The sequence below is a fragment of the Pteropus alecto genome, unplaced genomic scaffold (genome assembly GCF_000325575.1).
Source record: "Pteropus alecto unplaced genomic scaffold, ASM32557v1 scaffold86, whole genome shotgun sequence".
Lineage (NCBI taxonomy): Eukaryota > Metazoa > Chordata > Mammalia > Chiroptera > Pteropodidae > Pteropus > Pteropus alecto.
This window is the reverse complement of record NW_006442109.1, coordinates 26,493,579-26,511,184: the sequence shown is the minus strand read 5'-3', so window position 1 is coordinate 26,511,184 and position 17,606 is coordinate 26,493,579. Positions and strand designations below refer to the sequence as shown.

Below are 17,606 nucleotides of genomic sequence, written 5' to 3'. Positions count from 1 at the left end.
CCGCTCCGCGGGACGGTGCGCGGTCCCTGGTCCCTGCCCGGGACTGGCGAGGGCCGCGCCCGGGCAGGCGGAATGGCCGCAGCACTGGCCATCAGGGTGGTCGTGGGGCTGGCAGCCGCGTCGTTGGCGGCCGTGCTCTTGGAACACTACGGCCTGAGCGGTTCGTCCTCGCCACAACCCCAGCCCCGCGTCCCCCGGAGGCCGCACCCGGCGCCGGGTCTTGGAGCCACCAACATCTTCTGGGGCCTGCAGGTGACGCAGCGGGAGCCCGGCGGGGGTGGGGGTCGGTCCCGGTCCAGAGCTGGCACCACACGGTGAGACGCGGGCAGTTTCCTCGGGGGCGCGACCTGTGCATGTTTAGTTCCCACGCTCGGAGTTGGGGGGCTCGGCCCTTCCCGGGGGAGGGGGAGTGTTCATTGATGCACTGCATCTTTACCTTTTCCTACCCCCCACCCTTCCACCCCGAGAGAACTGCTGGGTTGCTCTGCCAGTGCTGCCTCTTCCTGACTCAGATATCACTGTTTAATACCTGCTTTCGGCAGATATCCGACATTCACCTGAGCAGGTTTCGTGATCCAGGCAGAGCTGTAGACTTAGAGAAGTTCTGTTCTGAAACTATTGACATCATTCAACCAGCTCTCGTCCTAGCAACAGGTAGGGAAGATTGCTGTGCTGTCATGTTGTTCTGTGGTCCAGAAGGTAGAATGCTAGCCAGGGCTTCAGCTTTCTCTTTGGGGACCTTGGGAACACTATAGCCACAGCCCCAAGTGAGTCCTCCTCCTGTAGAGAAACACATTACGAATCCCTTTGCCTATGGATAACTGAGTCAAGATCCTGGCTAAAAGACCTGCCGTGGCAAGGTTTTGTTTAAAGCAACTCACTGTTTTCATCTTAATGTCGGCTGTTTGTATCTTTTCGTTGTTGCAATTCTGAATTTGAGAGAGAATTAACCACAAATCAAAAGGTTAAAAAAACCTAACTTTTCCATGTCTTTACAGTATTAATCTTATATTGTCAATCGTCAGAGGCTTCAAATGACTCAGGATACTTTTTCTCATCCCTTGGTACTTCTGTGACTTGGGTTCCGTAGAGTCTTCTAACCCCTAACCATTTACTCCTGAACTATGTTGGAGAAGAAGCTAAAGGAGCATCTGTCCTGTCTACTGGGAAATTCATCCCACTCATCTACTGAAACACCTCTGCTTATATGATGGAGTAGCAGTCCTCATTTTATGGAAAACCCTTGATTTCACGTGTCTGTCTAGTTTTCTAGCAATGTTGGTATCTCATTGTCCAAATACACCTTCCAGATTGCTTCTTGCTGTAAAACAAAGTACTTGGTGAGATTATATATCTTGATATTGGGCTTGGAAAATATGGTTGCCATAGATATCAGGCACCTTCCCAGACTGTTGTCTTATATAGAGTTTTCATTTTATCAGAGTCTCATGCTCTCTTGAAAGATATATATTTTTTTCCCCAGCCCATTTCTAATATCATAGGAGATTAAATAGGCACTTGCTGAGAAAATCTAGATGGCTTGCTTTGGACATAAATGGACTCATAAGTAGCTATGCTTATACATGTTGAGTACTTTAAGATCTTTGTTCCTTCCGTGTGCATTAAAAAACATTGATGCTCTGGGGTTTATTTTGCATTGTGATTCAATTCTTATGTAAATCTACAGGAGATCTGACAGATGCCAAAACAAAAGACATGTTGGGATCTATGCAGCATGAGGTAGAATGGCAAACCTACTACAGTATTCTGAAGAAGACAAGGGTCATGGAAAAAACCAAGTGGCTTGATATCAAAGGAAATCATGGTAAGAGTCAAGACCCACATATGATTAAGACTATGTTTTTATTTCCTTCAGTACCCTAGATTCTGCAGCTTTAGATTGTAAAATTATTGAGACATTGTATCATAGGTTTAGATATACTGAAGGCCACAACTCAAAAATATAACTATAACATGTGATTTTAAAACTTCTGATGTCACTGTTGGCTTTTGAGGAGAAAGTTGGTATGGTCCTTTCTTCTTTACATGGAAGAAAAGCTTCTACCAAAACCGATGCAGGTAGATGTTTAAAAATATATACATTTTGCTAAATGAAAGAAGCCAAACTTGTAGTCTACAAACTGTATGATTCCAGTTCTGTGACATTCAAGAAAAGGCAAAACTATAGACAGATAACAGATTGTGGTTGCTAGGGATTGGAGATGCAGGGAGAGGTTGACTACAAAGAGATATCCTGAAAGAATTTTGGGGGGTGATGGAACTGTTCCCATTGTGGTGGTAGATATATAACTATATAATTATCAAAACCCATAGAACTGCACATCACAGAGAGTGAATTTTACTGTATATACATTAAAAAATTAAAATTGCAAATAAATCCCCAAATGCATGGGGAGAGAAATGGATAATCCCTTTCCATTCTTCAGATTATCTTTGTCATATTGGTAAGGGAATGAACTCTTCTTCCAAAGTATCCTGATGGTAGTAGGTTTGTTTGTTTTACGAAGGTTGACTTTTCTTATTGATTACTTCATTTGTCTATTCATTTGATTATTCGTTGCTGATGAGTACCTAATTATATATATATTTTTTCTTTTAAAAAAGTTTTTATTGTGATCTCTCATTTTCGTACTTGAATTACAACATTCCTCCAAGGGGCGATGATGCATAATCATATTCTAAAAAGTACATGTAACGTATTATAGCATCTCCTCAGTGTACTATTGATTGTCTTAAGTAAAAATTCCTTGGTTAAGAAAATTCCTTTTCTTTTAATCCTTGGTGCTGATATCAGACCGCCCTTCAGTCCTACTTCTTATCATACTGACATGATCTGGCTCTATACTCTGACCTCCCTCAAGAACAAGACACAAGAACTTGTTCTGGAATCCCTTGGGCAACTGCAGCTAGGATACTCAACAGCCTCAGCTTCAATTTACAGAGGTTTATTTCATCATTGTTTTTTTCTCTTAAATTTAGGCTATTGGTGCTGAATTATGAATTGGAGATTTGTGTGTATCTTGGAGGCTGATATTCCCCACAGCCTGAGGGTCACCTCAGCTAAGCTGAGGCTTCACCCGAGAGCAGAGCTGTCTGCCTCTGACTGTCCTTCCATAGAAGAGGGGTCAGCCAGCCAGGAGATAAATTCCTTTCAAAAGCAAACAGCATCATGTACCCTGCTGGCTCTTGAAGCTACATACATCGAGCCATAAGCCTTGCTCTCAATTCTTAGAAGACCAGTCTGGGCTGTCTTCTACTTATTGGGTGATGGAGCCAATGGGGGGCTGCACAGGCCTCAGGCTCCTCGTGATCATTACAACACACTCTGTGTTCTGTGGTGCCCAGGGAAGGTGCTGGCTTCCTCCTTGCCTATGTCATGTGACTGTTCCTAATCTGATACTTCCTTACCAAAGAAACCCCTATATTTTCCTTATTTGTGCTGGTGCTTCAGCTGGACTTGCTTCCACAGCAGGCTCTGGCTCCAGAGGATGAGGCGGTGGCTTTGTGGGCTAGGATGTTCCTCCAATACCTGAGGGGAGCTTCCTGTGTGGCCGTGGAAGATATTGCCTGTCCTAGAGCTTGATTAGAGCTCAGAGGCTGCTGGAAACTGGCAGCTTTGCTGAAGTGGTCCAGTGCTTTGATTTGGGATCTTTAACTGGTTTAGTCCAGACCAGTGCCTCTCCAACCTGGAGAGCAGCTCCCAACTTCTGGGCCATCTCCACCATCTCAGAGTGAAATTCCAGAAAGCTACTCTCCTTGAGTAGGTTGACTTTCTTCTCCATCTCCTGATATTGGGCCAGGGTCCCCGCTTCTCACCTTGGTTGTACAGCAGCACAGCGTAGTTCAGGTTGGCTAAAGGATTACACTTATCCAGGTGGACAGCTTCTGCATAGGCTCTCTTGGCATTTTCTGTATCTTCCAGATTGGTCAGAGCCACAGCCAAGAGCATGTAGAGCTCCCCCATCTTTGGCTGGAAGTTGATGGCTGCACTGAGAAAGTGGAAAGCTGATGCATACCGCTGCATGGTCAAGTGGACAAGGCCCAAATAATAGAGAATCTTCCAATCGATGGGTGCCAAGTAGTTGGCTCATTTCAGGCAGCGATAGCAGCTACATATTTCTTCTTTCCAAGAAACACATTCCAATGTAATTCCAGAGTGGAAGACTTTCTGGAACAGCACAACCTACAACTCTGTATTTGGTGAGGGCGACATCAAAGTCTCTGTGGGTCTGCATCATGCTGCCTGCTGCCAAAATGGCCTTATAGTTGGTAGGGTCATAAGTCATTACATTCTCAAGATTTTCAAATGCCTTCTGTTAAATGCTGAGCTGTAAGTAGAGTAATCCTAAAGTTGTAAGAAGTTCTGTATTTGCTTTCTTGTAAATTTTGATGGCCTTATCCAAGTCTCCCTCCAGCAAATGAATCTTCCCCAGTATTATGTAAGTCAGATCATGCCTTTTAAGGTGTAGGGCATTGTACAACTGGTCTTATGGCTTGTTGAACTGTTTCAGATAAATGTAGGAAACTCCTAGGTCATGACAGATCTCCCAATCTTTCTGGTTAAGTTTAGCTGCTTCATTATATACTTCAGTAGCAGCTTTATGTTTTCCCGAAAGAAAGAAAGACCTGGCCACCTGCTTGAGGTTATCACACACTGAGGGATGAGAACAGCACAAGTCTGAAAGAGTTCTAGAGATTCTTGGATATTTCCTTCTAGATGAAATATCAGTGCTTGGACATAGATAGCATTTTCACATAGCCTCTGGGTCTCCTGAAGCTGTTCTTTGATAACAATCTTGCACACTGCATAATCTTTCCGGATATAGTGGAGATGTATCAACCAGCTCTGCTTCTCTAAATTAGGGAACTCTGGAGCTTTTTTTAGCTGGGGTTTTTGAGATTCAGCAGATGCAGGAAACTGAGTTCTCCTTTCGAATCTCTCCTCAGCCATCTTGACTCCACCCCCTAATTATATTTATTTTTAAATAACATTTTAAACCAATAATTCTATCTGGTTAAATACAGATAGAACTGCTCTTTTACAAAGCAACTAGGAATTATAAATTGAAAATGGGATATCTGGCTTACAACTTTCTCTGCTATATTTACATTTCTTTTATTTCCTGATCCTAATTAGTGATACAAGTCAAATTCTTTTGCAATAAGTGGCAAATATGTGTGTATTTTTAAAAAAGTTTTTCAAGTCAAGCTGCTGACTTATTTCAAGTAATAAATATCAAACAGACTCTTGTGATGAAATAATTTGGATAGTCCTTTGGTGTTCATAATAATCTGATTGGACTTGCATAAGCATGAATGCTTCTGCTATGGGTATATATACTTGTATGTTGTATTAAGAGCGGAAACTAATCTTTACTAAAATTGAACTATAACAGAGTTATCTTCTTACTGAGCAAGAGGATTATATACATATTAATATTTCTTTTGGCCTAAATTGGGCTGACAGCTTACTTTCTAAGGTTATTAGAAATATAGTGGATTCTTGGAAGTCAAACAATTTTAACTATTATAACCAGTCAGTCAAACTCTAGGAAATCATTATATTTCCAGGTAAGTGTTCTGTGACATCCTGAATCTTAACCTTTACCATTATATAATTCGCTTCTTACCAGATCTTCTTTGTGATTTAAGAAGAGAGGGGCTTTGACCCTGTTTCAAAGTGCTATGCTGTTTAGAAGCATGAGGCATAAATCTACTTAGGCAAGATTCTAGTCTTTGCTGGCTTCCAGAATCACATGATTAAAACAGCAGCAACAACTGTCCAATCTTGTAACTTCAAATTGATTTATATTCTGAATAGTATATAATTCAAAGTATTTATTATTCTACTAGATGCCTTAAATAAGTTTCCAGATAATCTTAATTCTATTATCAAGTTTTAAAAATCTAATTAATTGCCATCCTACTATTTAAAGTGTTATTGAAAGATTTGTCATTTTTATTTAGTCATTAACATGTTTTCATTTTTCTTTTTAATATAGATGATATTTGCTCTTTTTTTTCTTCTTCGCTCTTTTTAATTAGATGCATTCAACATTCCAAGTCTGGAGAGTGTCGAGAATTATTACAGGTACTATAACGAACAGAAGACAGACCATGATGTGTTACAAGGAGGGTGCAGACAATTCAATAAATGGGTGAAAACATTTTTTAACAGATAAGATTTCTATATATAGAAACTCTGGTAATTTAGAAAAGGAGACTCTGTGTGTATGTGTGACAGATTCAGTTTTTTTGGTTTTGTTTCAGGACATTTTCCTTTAATTTTTTTATTTCATTAACTTTAATACTTTTTGTTTTCTAATGGTACTATTAATATTCTATACAGACTTTTTTTCCCCCATTGATGCATAGCAGAAGTCATTTAGATCAGAGCTTGTCAACTAGAGTACTATGGTTTTTAGGAATGCTGAGATACTGATTCTCTCAGCCTCTAGGGTGGTTGAAGAGTCCAACTGGTCACCCCTGGCTGCTTTGTCCTTTCATCCTAGTATGTCACACAAATATGAAAATTTTCTCTATGTGCCATGAATATGAAAAAGGCTATGGATGTGAAAGGATCTTTGAGTTAGAAAACCAATTCTCTAATTTCAGTGTGTTGAGATTCTTCTTTTGCTTGTAATTTCACTTTCAATTTCAGGGTATTCAGTAGCTTTGTTCTGCGTTGCCGATCAAGTAGCAAGTATTTATTGAGAGCCCATAATTAGTTAGATAGTATGAGAGATACAAGAAGAGTTAATATTAAAAAATACAGCATCTACCTTCAAGGAAGTCTAGCTAAGGGAGATACAAATTATTTAGGAAATAATTAGAAAAGAACATGAAGGAATGGCTGGTGAAATGCTGGATTATTTGTTACATATGATCATCACTCTGAAAATTAGAAAAGTAAGAGATCAGCTTGGGATGGACATAGAAAAGACTTTATTTTTAGCTAAAACGTTTTTTAATTTGGTATAATTGACATATAATATTGTGTAAGTTTAAGGTGTACAGCATGTTCATGTGATACACATATATTGCAATATGATTATCACCATAGCTAAAAACTTAGGTCACATAATTATCATTTCTTTTTTTGTGGTGAGAACAATTAAGATCTAGTCTCTTTGCAACTTTAAAGTTTATAATACAGTATTGTTGACTATAATTATTATGCTGTGCATTAGATCTCCAGAACTTATCTACTAGTAGCAAATTAGAGAAGATGCTATAAAAGAAGTGAAAATTGCATCCAGTTTTAAAAGATGAGTAGGATTTAGACAAGTAATAAATATTGTGGGGTATATTTGGGCAAAAAGGAAAACAGCTTTAAAAGCTAGAATGAGCTTTTGGGGGCAGTAAGGAAACTGGTATCACTAAAATAAAGGTTCATATTGAGTACTGACATGATATTGGATAGGTAGCCTGGGGCCAATTTATGAATGTCTTAAGTGATAAGCATAGAAATTTAGATGTGATGGGTAGTAGTTCATAATTCAGTATGGGTTCCCAAGGTGACAAGTAACATAATGAAAATAGTATTTTATAAAGGCGATTGCACAAAAAATAAAGATAGGAATAAAAAAGAAAAAAGGGAGAGATTGGAGTTAGGTAGATCAAATAGGAGAGTCTTGCAGTAGTCCAGTCATAATATGAAAAGAGCCTGAAATGAATAGAGGACAGACTTGTCTGTACAAAGTTCCCGGGTATGGGGATGGTGACATCAATTTGGGGGTGATAGGTAAAAGATTTTAACTAAGATATAATTAGAGTCACAATAATTTGGAAAAGGAGGTCGTCCTCTTTTGTTAATGTGCAAAAAGAAAAGGCCAGTGATGACAATCTTTCACTCCCTGTTAACTGTTAATCTTTGATGGTAACTATGGGAATGGAGTTAAGAAACATTTTCAAAGAAGAATTAACAGTACTTAGAGTCTGACTGGTTATTGAGAAAGCAAAGTTGTTAGTCACTTTAAAATTTCTTACCTTTATAATTTTGTTTCTAACCACTTAAACTATCCGAATTTAATAAATGGCATTTTTGCTAAAGATGTAGATATTACAGAATATCAACCTGAAGGAAAAAAACATCTTGATCTTAAGAATGCCCCAAAGAATGCCAAAATCCAGAATTCAAAAAATGTTACTATCATATATTTTAGCCTCTGCTTTTAAATAGTTGGATTTGTTTTTAGATAGATTTTAATGTGTGAAAAATATAGGAAAGGAAACAATACGTGAGGTTATAAAACCTTGAGCAATAACTCTGAAAACAAATTGAGCAGGAAAAATGTAAATAAAAATTTTGATGAGGAAAAAGCCCTGAAAGAGAAAATTTAAAAATACCAAGAAAGGAGGCTATAGAATTAATTGCCTATAAATTGTAATATCTGTGATAATATATTTATTTTATGATATATTTGATGGCTGTTGTGGCTTAAATACAGCTCCCTGGTAGCACATTAAGTTTCAGAAGTTTATTTGTATTTTTTTACATATGCTTCTAGGTAAAACATCATATAAGACCCTTAGATATTTTCTTTTAATGTTCTGACATTTGACATGTAGCTCACTTAAAATTATCCTAGGCAAACCCCAATGTAATCTATACTTTCCTTCACATTTATTCAGCAAATGCTTAAAGAGCGCCTACTCTGTATACTGTATTACCCATTCTTTCTCTCTATTCTTCACGCTCCCACTTTATGGACACTGAACACTATTGACTCTTAAGGTAGGGAGGACTTTCATTATTGAACGTGGACTCTGTGTATGTTATCCATATATTTTTAGGAACTGAAAAAGATTTATTTACCTAGACTTAGATTATCATTTTCCTCCTGGCTTGATGACTTACATCATCTTTACAAGGCTTTATTGTGAGTTAAGCCTTTGTAGTCCTGTTTCAAGAAGTAAACACCTTTTGTATCTCACTGCACCAAGAATTCTAGTAGGTACTTAGTAGGATTTCACTTTTTTTAATGATTGGTAAGTATCATTTACTGGATTCTGATTGATATCTTTTGAAATGTTTAGTGGGTTGCTTAAAATAGCACCCTTACTTCTCTGCTTTACTTGACAACCTTGTGTTTTGGTTACTGATGAATTAGCCTGAGTCTTCAGAGACAATGGGAGAGGATCTTTAAATTTTCTTTTAATCAATTTATCCATTATGGATCTAGTTTAGTGTATTTCTCTGTCAAATTAGGAAATTTCCTTTTCAAAGGAGGCAAAATGTAGTGTGATATTAGGGAAGGAATTTGAACTTCTTCTTTTATGATTGCACTAAAATTTTCCTGCCTTATATTTTTTAGGAAATATTCTGCTGTACATAGGGATGGCTCTTTCCATTATGTCCACAGTACTCCCTTTGGCAACTATTCTTTCATCTCTTTGGATGCCACCCCAAATCCAGGGCCTAAAAGACCCTATAATTTCTTCGGAATTTTAGATGAGGTACAGTAAAAATCTCACTTCCCTTTGTAGCTAACCTATTTTATTTTTTTCTCAGATACATGTAGCTTACTTAAAGTTATCCTAGGTAAACAAGTTCTTATCTAGAAATGCTTGAGAAAAATTTTTACTGTAGTTACATGTATGGCTAGAAGAAATCACTGGCTACTTCAGCACTGTCATTGCTATCCCTATTCTTGTACTAAAATCTGGGAAAGAAGTACCTCACATTTTATATTTATTCAATAAAAATGTATTAAATATATACTACTGGGCATACAGCTTTGTATGCTATATAGTATATTCCTAAATCCCCACAGTTGCCATTTTTAACTAAAGATCTGTATTTTTTTTTTGTAAGAGAAGGGCAACCATTGAAGTAAATAAGTTTCTTTTAAAGTACTTATTGTAAGCTAGGTGAAACTCTTGCTGGATTAAAACTGTCTGGAAAGTCCCATCTGAGAACTTCTCATTGTTTCTTGGTACAATAAATGTCAACTCATAAATTTTTTTCTTTATTTTTTTTAATTTATTTTTTTATAGTGACATTGGTTAACGTAATCCAACGTTTCAGCTGTACACTTTAACAGTAAGGTATATATATATTTACACTGTATCAACTCATACATTTTTAATGAGCACATGCCCATATGCGTGACATATATGCCCATATATAAGAATACAAAAGCGATAAGATCAAACACTGGCCTCTTAGAATATTTAATCTAGTGATAGGACATACAACCAATGCAGAGTTAACTATAATAAAAGGCAGAATTTGCTAAGTGCTAAATGAGATTCTAAGTGATCTGAGGGTTCAGAGGAGCTACAAATTAAGTGAACAGACTGTTGTTAGATGCATTGTGTTATATTAGACATTTTATTTAACGAAGGTATATTTTGTTTCCTATCAAGTGTCTTTAGATGGAGTTGATTAACTTATTGTCTTAAAATGTACTCCTCAAAACAGTAAGGTGTGATTTAAGGATCGTCCGCATGAAAATTAGCTGGAGTCTTATAAAATGCAGAATCCCAGGATTCACCTGAGACTTATCAAATTAGAAATCCTGAGGGTGGGTCCCAAGAATTTATTGCTATAAGCACTTCACTGATAATATTAATGTATATTTATATATGCACAAGTTATTTTTGAAATCAGCTTCTTGAGGGATGATTTATAGACAATAAAATGCACTTGTTTCAACTGTTTGAAGAGTTTTGATAAATGTATATACTGATGTAACTGTCACCACAATCAAGGCAGAACATTCCATTACCCCACAAAGTTCTCTTGTGCAGTCAGTCTCCAGCCCCAGTTCCAGGGGACCACCGATTAGTTTTTCTGTCAGCATAGATTAGTTTTGTTTGTTCTAGAATTTTATATATTTGAAATCATACAGTATATACTCTTATGTCTGGCTTCTTTTGCTCGGTATAATGTTTCTGAAATTCATCCATTTTATTGTGTTCTTCCCTTTTTATTGCTGCGTAGTATTCCATTAATGAATATACTGCAATTTGTCGATGGTTTCTAATTTTTGGCTATTATGTGTAGAACTGTTAAGAACATTTAGGTATAGGCTTTCTGTAGACATGTGTTCCTCTTATTCTAGAAATTTAGTTTTAGTATCTTCTTTATTCATTGCATTGTGGTATACAGGGCTGAAAAGATTACTGGCTCTTTTTAATAAAAAAATTTATAAATAAAGAAATTTATGTAATTTAAAGATTTTTTATTTCTCAGTTTCCTTATCTATCAAATGGGGATAATACCTGCCCTACTTAGCACAGTTATTTTTAGGATCAAGTGAATTATAATGTATGTGAAAATAGTTTGAAACTTACAGATGTCCATACAGGTCATTAATTAGTAGGGTTTAAGCCCTAGGCGTAATGTACTTATTATTATAAAACTTCAAGGGAGTTGTTTAATCTGTTGACATCAAATTTCAGCCTGAGCCCTAATTAAAGATCCTTCTATTTTTCTTCCATTTCAGAAACGGATGAAGGAGCTTTCAATACTGGCCAAGGAAAGTAGTCAGAGTAACCACAGTATTTGGTTTGGACATTTTACAACATCCACTATTCTTTCTCCATCACCAGGAATTCGATCAATAATGAGGTGAGGCAGGGTTCCAAAAACAAAATTAGTTGTTTTTAATTCTTTTTTGTTGTACTACCTATCTTGCTTTCCTGAAGAGATGTTTTTATTAGTTTGGCAACACAAGTTATCTTTGTTCATTATTCCATTTATTTTTTATTGGTTAGTTCGGCTACAGCTTATTTGTGTGGGCATCTCCATACACTCGGTGGACTGATGCCTGTTTTGCACACTCGTCACTTCCAGGGCACTTTGGAACTTGAGGTGGGAGACTGGAAGCAAAACAGAAGGTAAGGGAACTACCCCACAAAATAAAACTTATACATGTTAAGTTTTGCTAAAACAATGATAGCGTTCTTATTGCTATCATCAGTGATCCCAGTTAAGGAAAAACTTGTGATATCTCTGTTTTTGAAGTAATGTATGTACCTGGCAATCTTTGTTGTTATGCAAAAACACTGTTGCAACAGTTACACGTTTGCTATCACTATGTTATGTTGGATTTTCAAGACATATCCATTAGGAAATAGTTCTCAAACTCTAGTGTGCACAAGAATTATGGAAGAGCTTATTAAAAATAAAAATTTCCAGGTCTTACTTCTAGGGATTTTGATTGTATTGGTCTAGGGTAGGAGCCAAGAAACTGCATTTTTGAAAAAGCACACCAGGTGCTCTATGAACCACATTTGAGAAACATTAAGACTAGAAATATGTCCCCACCCCCCTGACTCTTATATCTACTTTTCTAGTTATTGCTATAAGATATTAGTGATTTAAATTCTTCAAATAGATGATAATTTTATTAAGGTTAAAATTTTTCTAAGAAAAAACAATTTATCTGTCAAAAGCATACAGTGTAGTTAATATATAGAGAAGAAACTAAATATATATTTTGATAGTAACTATTTAAATGAAATAGTTTAAGTATAGATGAGTATCATCTCCTTATACATTTTGAGGGAACTATTTAAGTGAAATAGTTTAAGTATAGATGAGTAACATTTCATTGTTTCAATTGATAACTATTATCAATTGCTATTGAATTAAAACCCAAACTGAAGATATTAGGCACCCAATAAATATTCGTTGAGCTGACTATGTTTTTCTTTCCATTTTTAACTACTTCCATTAATTAGAAAGCAGCTTGGTCATTTCGGTTGGCTTTTCTAGAATCTGTAAAAGCTATGCTTAAAGCCTGTAATTAGTTGGCTACTGTAATTACTTTGAGCTAAGACCTATCTATCCATGATTGTGAGGCTGTGGGCTGGGCTGGGATTGCCTCTTACCAGATAGCCTTCCTAACCCTTGATCAACCTCTTTATTTCTTACAATACAGTTTCAAGTTAAGCAATGTTAATTATAAAACCATTTTCTTTCTTTCTCTTTCCACCTGCTCTCTTGTGTTCCAACCCTGGGGTTTTATCTGGGGCTTTACTGAAAGGACCTAACCTTTACCTGCCTTTATTATACGTTTGAGTTGTATTAGTGAAATAGAAGAGTTTTTAAAAACAATATATTAGTAATAGTAGGCTAGGCTTTGTTGTGGATGCAACAAATGTAGAAATATCAGTGGCTTAACAAAACAGACGTCTAATTTTTCATGTCTGTAAATCTGGTATGAGTCAGGGCAACTGTATTCCACAGAGTGACAGGGATTCAGACTTCTTTCATCTTAAAAGGCTACTATTTTGATACCTCAATTCCAGGTCAGGGAAGAGAGCATGGAGAACTCACACCCACTCTTAAATACTTTGGACCGGAAGTGTGATACATGTTACTTCTATTCACAGCTCATTGGCCAGAACCAGTCACATGGTCTCAACCTAGTATCAGGGAGATTGGGAAATGCAGGGGAGCACATGGAATATTTGGAGAGCCCTATCGTTTCTGCCATAGTTAATCATTTCTCACTTCTAAAAGTTAGAAAATACAAAACTTTGGTTATTCTTTAATGAGTATTTATAACTCTCATTGTGCATTTAGAAAATCAAGACAACTTAACTTTTGTTAATTTCTTTGAAATTATAGAAATAAAGATTTAAAAGATGATTGAAAGGTTTCTAATTGTGTTTATTTTAATATTTTATGTAGCATTTTTGATGAGATGAAGACTGTCAGGTATTAGCTTTATGATGAATGTCTTAGGTTAAAAATAGTCTTAAAGCATAAAAATCAAATGAATTAATTCAACAAACATTTATTTAAAAATCAGAGTGCATGCTATGTACCAGACATTGTAGGGTACAGTTAAATTCATTGCTTCAGTGAAATCTCAGTTGTTGTGACAAATGTGAAGTATAAAGTAATAGGGGCAAGGGAAGAAGACAGAAAAACAATATTATTTACTCTCCATTCAAATTCATGATCTCAGAAAGCATAGTTTTATATTTTTATATTCTGTATATAACCTTCATACCTCTTAAAATATGAACTGACTAAATTGCCTCCTTGTCCTCTGGTCTCTAGGTACCGCATCTTTGCTTTTGATCATGACCTCTTTAGCTTTGCAGATTTGATCTTTGATGAGTGGCCTGTGGTTCTTATCACCAATCCTAAGTCACTCCTCTATAGTTGTGCTAAACACGAGCCTCTTGAAAGACTCCTTCACTCAACACACATCAGGTAAGTAGCACATTTTCAGAATTTACTTTTAGTTTGATATTAATGGAGAATACATCATCATTGTCACTGCATTCCCATGTGACAGCTATGAGATGCCCTTCAGTTGTTTCAACAATTTAAACATATAAAGATAAATTGCTTACTGTTTTATTCTAATTCAGTTTAAAAAATGTTTTCATAAGATGCTGAAATTTAAAAAAAATTCCAGAAATTGTAATATTATTACTTTTGTGTATTCCACCTTTTTATTTGCATGTTGTTACATTGCTATAATCACAACGTACATATTCTTTTATATCCTACTTTTAAAAATTTATGTTTTATATCAGAAATATTTTTTTCATTTTGCTACATAGCCTTCCAGAAAAGCAAAAGCTATATAAACGTTATGGAATTGAATGTTCAGTTGCCATGTTGAATTTGACAATATGAATTAAAGAGACTTACAGCCTTTTTCAAACATAAGGGCACTCTTTTTAATATATATAGTTTTTAAAATTTTATTTCGAAAAGTAAATGCAACCACCACCTTTAGAAAATAGGGTATGGGATTATATGTATATTTTCTCCTCATCTCCCCAACCCCCAACAGAACATAACATTTCTGAGTTTTCCTTTTCAGGCAATCTCTTTTTGTTATGTTTTTACATAGTTGTAATCTTAAGGCACAGTCTATTCTAATTTCTACTTTTTTTTAAACTTCAACAGAGAAAATGTACCACAATTTACCTAACCATTTTCGTATCTTTTTGGTGACCTTTTAGATTTTTTTCTAATTTAGGGATAAGCATCTGGTATATATAGATTCTTCCTTAATTTGAATAATTTCTTTAGATAGAGTTCTAGAAGTGGGATTCTAAGTTAAAGAGTTTGAATTCCTATATGACTTGATAAAGATTGTTCAATTCCTTTTTTTTTGTAGCTAAAAGCATTATTCCTTTTTTTAAAATTGTGGTAAAATATACATAACATAAAATTTACCATTTTAACTATTTTTAGGTAGACAGTTCAATGGCATTAAGTGCATCCATATTGTGCAACTGTCACCACTATCCATCACCAGAACTTGCATCTTCCAAAACAAACTCTGTACCCATTCAACAATAACTCCCTACCCGCCTCCCCCCTGCCTCTGGCAACCAGTATTCTACTGTCTGTCTCTATGAATTTGACTACTCTAAGTACCTCATATAAGTGGAATCCTTTGTCCTTCTGTGACTGGCTTCTTTCATTTAGCATAATGTGCTCGAGATTCCTCTATGTTGTAGCATGTGTCAGAATTTCCTTTCTTTTTAATGCTAAATAATATTCCATTGTATATGCCACATTTTGTTTATCAATTCATCTGTCAATAGACACTTGTGCTTCTATCTTTTGACTAATTTGAATAATGCTACTATGAACAATACTACTATGTTGATAAGTGCAGATACTACACTTTATCTTAGCCAAAAGGCCAAGAAGCAATGAACAATACTACAAACATGGGTGTACAAATATTTGTTAGAATCCCTGTATTTACTTCTTTTGGGTATAAATCTAGAAGTGGGCTTGCCGGATCACACAGTAATTATAAGTTTAAAATTTTGAGGAACCGCCGTATTGTTTTCCATAGCACTGTACCATTTTATATTCCCACCAGCAGTGGATAAGGTCCCCAAATACTTTTTAAAACGGATACTAGTTTATATGTTACCAGGCAATATGAGTGCCAGTTTCATAGCTCTCTTACCATAATTAGATATTGTATTTTAAAAAAAGATTTACTACTTAATCTGGAAAAAATGGTATCAAGCTGTTTTAATATATGTTTTTTGATGACTAGTGAAGTGAAACATTCATCTCTCAGTCAGGTGTTTTGATAGGAGCTGTATATGAGATTAGGCTTTATATTCTCTGGGGCCTGATAGCCTTAGCCTTGTTTGTGGCATTGCTTCTTCCAGATAGATAGAAGAACCAAATGAGTAGATGGTAGACTTGATATTAGATTAACAAAATGAGACGTCTAACCTATATTCTCTTCCTATGAGAAAAACCAGGACTTTAGGAGTTTCTTCAGAAAGGACTTTGGATCTACTCCAACTTGATTTGTCAAAAGAAAATTGATTTTCCTTTCTAAAAAGTAAAAGAATAGTTCCTAATTTCTCACTAATTCAGGTTTGCTGAATTATATAATTTCAAAAGCCACCATTCAGAAAGAAATCAGATCATATAGAATAGTGGTCCCTACAGTTGTACAGTGTGATGGTTCTGCCTGTACTTATATCTTTTTGGGTTATTATAGGGTTATTCTCCTTTATAAAAACAGTGATAAATACCTAAAACTATGTGTTTTATATATGCTCTTATTTTAGAGTCTTGGCCTTTTCATTATCCTCCATTACTTCTGTCACAGTTAAAATTGATGGAGTTCATTTAGGGCAAGCTATTCATTTGTCTGGTCCTATTTTCACACTCAAGTGGAACCCAAGAAACTTCAGTAATAGCTCACATAAAATAGAAGTAATCGTCCAGGTAAGTTAGTAATTTTCAATTTGGTATATAAATGCTTAGGCTGTAACCATGCCCAACTCTTATTTTTTTTTTTCAGTCAGTTGATAAAAATGAAACTAAGTTTAATAAAAAATGTAGATATATTGGATTTAGTATGTACTTAAAATGAGCACTCAGGAGTAATTCTACTATTAGACTGAAAACTAGGCAGAAGAAAAGAGGAGTGCACAACTACTGGCCACAGTCCACTCCCCGCTCCTCCCCCTACCCCGTTTTTTAAACCCTAGGGAATCATGCTTTTGTTTTCTTCCAACTTTGGCCAGTGTCTTTTTAATAATGGGAGAAAATTCTCCAATATACCAAAAGATAATAGAATAAGTCAGAAAACATGTATTTATGTATCCATACCTTTACCGTATCCAAGTATAGGAAAATTGTGTCACTATTTTGAAAACTTTAGGACAGACAATATTCAAGGCATCAAAAAATTTTTTCGTTTGGGGAATATGCATTTATATCATTTGCATTATAGTCTGCCTGGCCTTATTCTGATTCGACCTGGGTGGGGGATGGGGTGAGGGGTGGGTGTGAGCATTTAATTAACCAGCATCTGCCAGAGTAGAAAGTGATCATAGTTACGAAAATAGAGCAGTTTCATCAGCATTATAAAACTCTTTAGAGGATAGACTGTGCTCAGAAATTAGTTTCTAAAACAAAAATATATTGTCACTTTCTACAACTTTATGATTTGATGAGAGTTTAAATATTTAATCTTCTAATATTAAGTTGATTTGAAACACGAAGTAATCCTTCAGAAAACACATGAAATTGTTGTTGTTGTGGTTGTGGTTGTTGTTATTATTACTATTATTATTATTATTTTGGTCATAGAGAAAGATTTTGAGCAGGAAGG

General features: G+C 35.8%; 1 protein-coding gene and 2 pseudogenes across 8 annotated transcripts in view; 1 reads left to right on the top strand and 2 right to left on the bottom strand.

The window, feature by feature from the left end:
* TMEM62 (transmembrane protein 62) overlaps window positions 1-17,606 on the top strand; it is a 29,822-nt gene that overhangs the window by 408 nt on the left and 11,808 nt on the right. Inside the window, exons 1-9 of one of the 8 annotated variants that reach the window (XM_006920447.2) lie at window positions 7-252; window positions 543-654; window positions 1,688-1,825; window positions 6,067-6,112; window positions 9,339-9,480; window positions 11,475-11,599; window positions 11,746-11,868; window positions 14,045-14,200; window positions 16,555-16,714. In XM_006920447.2, the coding sequence (XP_006920509.1) occupies window positions 73-252; window positions 543-654; window positions 1,688-1,825; window positions 6,067-6,112; window positions 9,339-9,480; window positions 11,475-11,599; window positions 11,746-11,868; window positions 14,045-14,200; window positions 16,555-16,714 (1,182 nt within the window). In that variant the 5' untranslated portion in view covers window positions 7-72. Of the gene's footprint in view, window positions 1-6; window positions 315-542; window positions 655-1,687; window positions 1,826-6,023; window positions 6,113-9,338; window positions 9,481-11,474; window positions 11,600-11,745; window positions 11,869-14,044; window positions 14,201-16,554; window positions 16,715-17,606 lie in introns of those variants that run through there. The other 7 variants (XM_025038829.1, XM_025038830.1, XM_025038828.1 and 4 more) reach the window with 7 other exon arrangements.
* On the bottom strand, window positions 1,832-6,004 carry LOC107196297 (annotated as a pseudogene).
* LOC112469886 lies at window positions 15,560-15,668 on the bottom strand (annotated as a pseudogene).